Source organism: Chaetura pelagica, unplaced genomic scaffold (assembly GCF_000747805.2).
Source record: "Chaetura pelagica isolate M959 unplaced genomic scaffold, ChaPel_1.0 scaffold472, whole genome shotgun sequence".
Lineage (NCBI taxonomy): Eukaryota > Metazoa > Chordata > Aves > Apodiformes > Apodidae > Chaetura > Chaetura pelagica.
The window spans coordinates 581,304-587,075 of NW_009952566.1; the positions used below are offsets into that span (position 1 = coordinate 581,304).

At 41.0% G+C, this 5,772-nt stretch overlaps 1 protein-coding gene across 1 annotated transcript in view; it reads left to right on the top strand.

Annotated features, from left to right (window-relative positions):
* EHBP1 (EH domain binding protein 1) overlaps positions 1–5,772 on the top strand; it is a 225,738-nt gene that overhangs the window by 41,972 nt on the left and 177,994 nt on the right. The window contains 1 exon segment of the mRNA XM_009993463.1: positions 3,020–3,115. Coding sequence (XP_009991765.1) covers positions 3,020–3,115 — 96 coding nt within the window.

Below are 5,772 nucleotides of genomic sequence, written 5' to 3' on the forward strand. Positions count from 1 at the left end.
CTGCTGCTCTTTCCAGGGCATGGCTCTCCTCCCTGCATTTACAAGATGAATTCAGGAAGTGGAGGGCTGTGGGTGAAGCACCTGCTGCCCAGCAGTCACTTCTACTTGGTTACTTGTCTTGTCTTGGTTTCAGAGACAAGGGGACATGGCTAGTGAAGACTAGTATGAGAGGAGGAAAAAATGGGTCTATCTAGAAGGCACAACCCAGTGGAAAATACAGATAGAGGTGAGGATCAAGGTAAAAATGAACTGTGCACATGCAGCACCTCATCTTGACTGAGTCCTGACAGCAGATACCTGTCTGGAAGTGTTGGCAATTCTGCTGTGCAGAGGTGGCCTGATCCAGCCCACATATTGGAATCAAGGCCTATAACTTGGGAGCTGAAAAGGTTGTTTGACATAGGCCAAATATGGCTTCAAGAAAGTGCAGTACAGAGGTCCTGGATATGAGAAACAGTGTGTTAGAGTAACACTTTTCATGTTAATTTTAAATGATCATCATTGTTAGCCCTTTCTCTGTTTTCCTCCCTTTGCTTTTGTAGTTTTGATATTATCTTTTTCTGTCATGCTGTTTGTGTGGTATAGTGTTTGTTTTTCAAACCCAAAGGAGGATTTAAGAACATTCAGCTGATTACAGAACAGCTTTGCTTTAGAAGCTCATTAGCTAAGGCTTTTCTCCTGGTTGTTCTTCTCAGTGACATGCCTGTCACAGTCACAGAAAATCATATATATATATGTGTGTGCGTCTGTGTTTATTGTGTCTTACTAACTTTCCCTGTGGGAGGTGGTGCTGGTGAAGGGCTTGAAATAAAGCTTTGTCTGCACCAGTGAGTGCTTATTTTCTAGTTTGTTTTATAAATGGAACCAAGTGATCCTCAACTTAGCAGGCTGTCAGTTTTTGGACCTTGGACATGGAACAATTGATGTAATTGTCAGTTTTGGCCAAAACCAGCAGGAAAGCACTGGTTTCAGATGTGTTAGTTTTGTCAAAATTGGTATCTGGAAAGAGGATGGAGTGCCCCTGTGGCTACAAGAGGACAAGGTATCTGGCAGGTGGGCATGTACCTGCCTGCCTCTGGATTGCTGACTGTCCCCATTAGACAAGCTGAGAACAATGTGAAGGACTATGGGTCCTGTGGAAAGGAGAGACACAAAGCTGGAGCTCAGTTGGCTATGGTGTAGATGACAACTACTGTGGTGTGTTTTACTGCTCACAAAACGTCTTTTCTTATAAAATACGCTTGTGGAGTAAAGCTATGAACAGTGGTGTTTGCTCAGTTACTCAGAAATTACTCCACGCCTGCTTTAGAATAATGTAAATTAGACTGAAATTAATGGAATTAAAAAAATCTGGTTCTTATAAGTTTTTCTTTTTAAAAAAAATTCCTTTTTTCAGATGCCTCAGGTCATGTTATATTTAAGTTTATTCTGCAAGCACAAAGTATAGAAACTTGCTGAAATTTCTAATCTATTTAAGCAATTTTGGGAGCTGAAAGTTTTAAGTAGAATACAAAAGATGGAAAACCTTGTGATAATACCACAGGACAGCTGGCAATGTTCAGCAAGAAAATAAAAAAAGCGGGATAGAAATGATCATGCTGTGCACATGTAACTATTGAAGGCAGGTAGGTCTGTCTTCTCTGGTGGATGAACAGACTGGATTCTGCCAGCAGATTCTCTGTTTCTCAGCTTTACAGCTCTTCCCAACTCCTCTGCTTTTCCCTTTGTCCTTGTCCCTGCTGCCTTAGTGATTATTGTCCCTTGTAGCTAATCTGCAGATCTCTGCTTTGTGAGGATTGAGGGATTAGAGTAAGAGCGAGTCCAACAGAGGTACCTGTGAAGCTTTAGGCTTCAGTGAAAGCCCAGCAGAGTGCAAGAGGGCTCATGAAGCAGCAGGCACGTGTGAGGGGGCTGTTGGAGAAGAACCTGACACCTGGAGTACACCTTGCTTACAGGACAGATCAGCAGAGGGTTATTGCCTCTGATTGAATGGGATTGTTTCACCATCTTTGGTATAGCCAAGTCATGTTTAACGTTGCCCAGGTTATCTTAGGGTACCTGAGAACCTGAGGCACAAGTCCTACTGAACTTATATTTGTTCTAATAGGCAGTCTTAATCTGACATGTTGGAAGAAGTATAAAACTGCAATGAGTGATGCTGTAGGACTGAAAATAAAAGCAAGACAAAAAGTGCCAAGTTAATTTTCCTCATATAACAGTAAATAGGTTGTTCATTCTTTCCTGATAAAACTTCCCTAGACCCTTAATGATCCCCATGCTGCTCACTTGTGCATCAGCATTCCTCTCTTACAGCATCAGCAAATGGATTAGGTTGAGATTGGAAAAAAGCATACTTAGTCCAGTAAACGCTCACACATGGTGATTTTTAGGATTAGCTGTTAAAATGTAAATATAGATATGTTCTCAGTCTATTTTACTGTTGTATTTTTCATTATCTTTTCTAGGTATAGGTAGCCCAGCATATTAATTCTTAAGAATGTAAATGTTTCAGTAGCATTTAAGATGTATTATACATAATTGATTCTGGGTTTTTTCTTAAAGCTTTTTGATCTATTTAGGTCTAAATGTGGTTAAGCCCCTGCACTATGTGGTGTACTTGTATTCCTTAAATAAATATATCCCTTCCTCTGGATAAAACCAAAACAAAGCTCTTCTTGCTACAGAAGCTCTATTCTTATGGCCTTTATTTTTTGCACGGCTCGGAGTGTCCTGACCTGTGCTATGTACTTAAAAAAAACCCAGAACTTAAGACTTTGTGAGGAGCAGCTTTAGTTCAGTGGAATTAAAAAACCAAACAACAACAAACCAAACCAAATCCTGCTAGTGATCTCAGTTTCCTTCATTCATAATGATCTTTATAGTGTTCAGCAGAATCATAGGTTTAAGAACACAGAGTTTTTGGAGTTGGTGACATTATTTCTACCTATATGTGCTGATTCCCATGGGAGTCAGCACTTGAATAATGGCCTTAACACAACTGTTTCTTGTCTTTCTTTAGGCTCATAGCTGGCAGCCTGGAATCAAGAATCCATACCGTGGGGTGGTGGTATGGCCTGTTCCTGAAAATGTTGAAATTACTGTGACACTCTTTAAGGTATGTTTTTAAAGCAAAATAATTCCTGTTTCATAAATGGAATATGAAAAATTGTTTGAAAATATCGGTTTATAATCTTAAAGGCCTAGTCTTGCTGGGTTTAAGTCATTAACTGAGCAACCTTATGTCCACAGCTTACATCTGAGAGAGAAGGATGGTCTGTTCCCTGCCAAAGCTAACTTTTGGAGTTTAGTTAACATACTGAAATATCCCATTGAGCTGATTGTGACGAGTCATTGGCATAGAATTTAGTACATGTGTAACTGTGCATGTAGTACATGTGTAAGTGCTTGGCATGGGTTATAGTCTGGTTGGTTTTCTTTAAATACTGTAAGCCAGAAGTTGCCAGAACACATCACTTCCTGGACTGCCTTGTTCTGTTGCAGTGCAGTGACCCTATTTCTTATCCTATTGACTAGGAAACAGAATCCTACTCTTAATTCCACGTTATTTAGTATGCCACACAAACATCAGAGTGCTTACGTGATTACAATCACAGGAGTGGATCTGAATCTGGAGTAGCTGAGTAGTACAGAGAATTTTAGGATTTTATGGAGGTTCGTTTGTGGTTTGTTGTTGTTGTTTGTTTGTTTGTTTTTTAGGAACCTAATTTGTTCTATTTAAAAAAAAAAAAAAGCTTATTTATGTGGCTGCAAAGCAGGAGGAGAAATTGATAGTTATACTAGAAGTTATTTCCCAAATATCACTGGGGAAAGCCCTTTCGGCATAAAGATAAATGATACAGATTTGCATGTCTGACAGTGTAGGAGGCTGCCCAGGAGGCTGAAGATTTCTGGGATTTTCATTCCATTAGTTCTTTCTTGTTCTTTACTCTGGTATCTCCAGCTACACTCTGGTTGATCTTATTTATAATTGCTCTCTTTACAGCTTAGGGCAACAGTAACATACTCCTTTCTAATTTATTATATATTTCTTTGTCTCAGGGACTTCCCTGAATAACTGCTTAGAAGTGGCTTCTGGTTAGTCTTAGAATGTGAATTTATTACTTGGTTCATTAAGCCTAAAAAGGGGGTTTCTCTCCCCTCCTTTTTTTTTTCCTTGGGATCACCAGTGAACAGAAACAGGCTGCCACTGATGCTAACTATCATCAATGTGTCTCTCCTTTTAACAGACACATAGTCTTCAGCTGAGGTTCAAAAGTTCACTAGCAAAATTTGTTTGCCTTTGCACGCTTCAAGGGCCTCTATTTGGATTAAGAAGTTTAACACCATTATGTGACTATGCTGTGTGTCTGTATAATCTGAATGTGGTTATGTAACACAGTAAATATTACTTAATACTTTAATATTTAAAATGAAGCAGAAATGTACACAATTCTTGATTGTGTATGCGATAACATATTACATGGGTGCAACTCTCTGATACTGTGGCTTTGGAGTAAAAGTGTCTCCCAGCATTTTCCTGCCATCCCACCCTACCCTTTTATTCTTACCTTCATTGCTTCAGGGCTATATTTTGGAGTAAAGCACAACAAACTTGTAGTTTTGCCACTGAAAGTGAGTCTGAGAGGTAGGACCACACAGTGAGGAGAGAGAAGGGCCTCTGGAGTCAGTGTTAGGTATTGCTACAGCCTTAATTTTGCCCATCACTGTGACTCTGCAGGCAGATTTTTTCACTGGACTGCCTCCTCCTCTCTCCAGAATGATCCTGCCCAACATAAGGGCTGGTCTGGGAGGAGCGATAGGACACTGAATAATCTCAGAGGCTTTGCCTTCTGGGAATGGTATACACTGATCTCTGGGGGAGCAAGCTCAGGTTTTTATAATCAAAATACTGAGATCACACAAAGAAGCATCATCATATTGTCAGGCAGCTTTTATGTAAATCTGCTCTAATTGATCCCCTGGCTCCTCCAAGAGTGCCTGCAAGTAGCCAAACCACTTTTTTCTCTCTAAGGTTATGCAGGTGTGGCACAAAGTGGAGCTTTTTGAGCAAGCTGGGTGATCACCGGGAGCACTGTAACTGTGCAGGACCAGCAGCCTGCCTGGGTAAATGAACTGTGAGTGATAGGCAATTGTGGGCAGAATAGGGTGTTAGCACAGTGTGGGCTGTGCCCAGTCCTCTGATGGCTTTTTTAGCTCAGTGCTACAGCAGCACTGCAGCCATAGCATGGGATATGTCCTAACACCTGGAGAGTTGGCATTTCTCTAGCTGGTACATTCTGGGCAAAGATGGTAGCTATTTTTTACACAGCTGATGCACTGGCTGGTCAGTGCTAGAGTAGTGGGAAGTATGTAATAGCACACTAGCAGTCTTTCTGGGAGCTGGCTTACAAATCAGGAATTTATGTCATCCCATCCTCTGGAAGGAGGGAGGTGAAAGCACTAAAAGTAGTAGAGCTCAGAAGAAGAGACTACTCATCTTGCTTCACCTTCTAAATCCCTTTAGGAGCCACTCCCCTGTGGAGGAGAGTGACTGTGGAATGTTTGGCACTATGCAGTAAGTACACTTAGCATGGCCGTGTTGTTTAACAAACAGTAGTTGTCCTCTTTCATTACAATTGGAGAAGCTAAGGAAAGCTGCTGGCTCCACATTCACACTGTCAGAGCCTACTGATGGCAGCAGGTTACTCCAACGAGCATTGTAGCAATCACAGAGAACAAATTAGCACAGTGGTGCTGTTCGAAATACAAGTG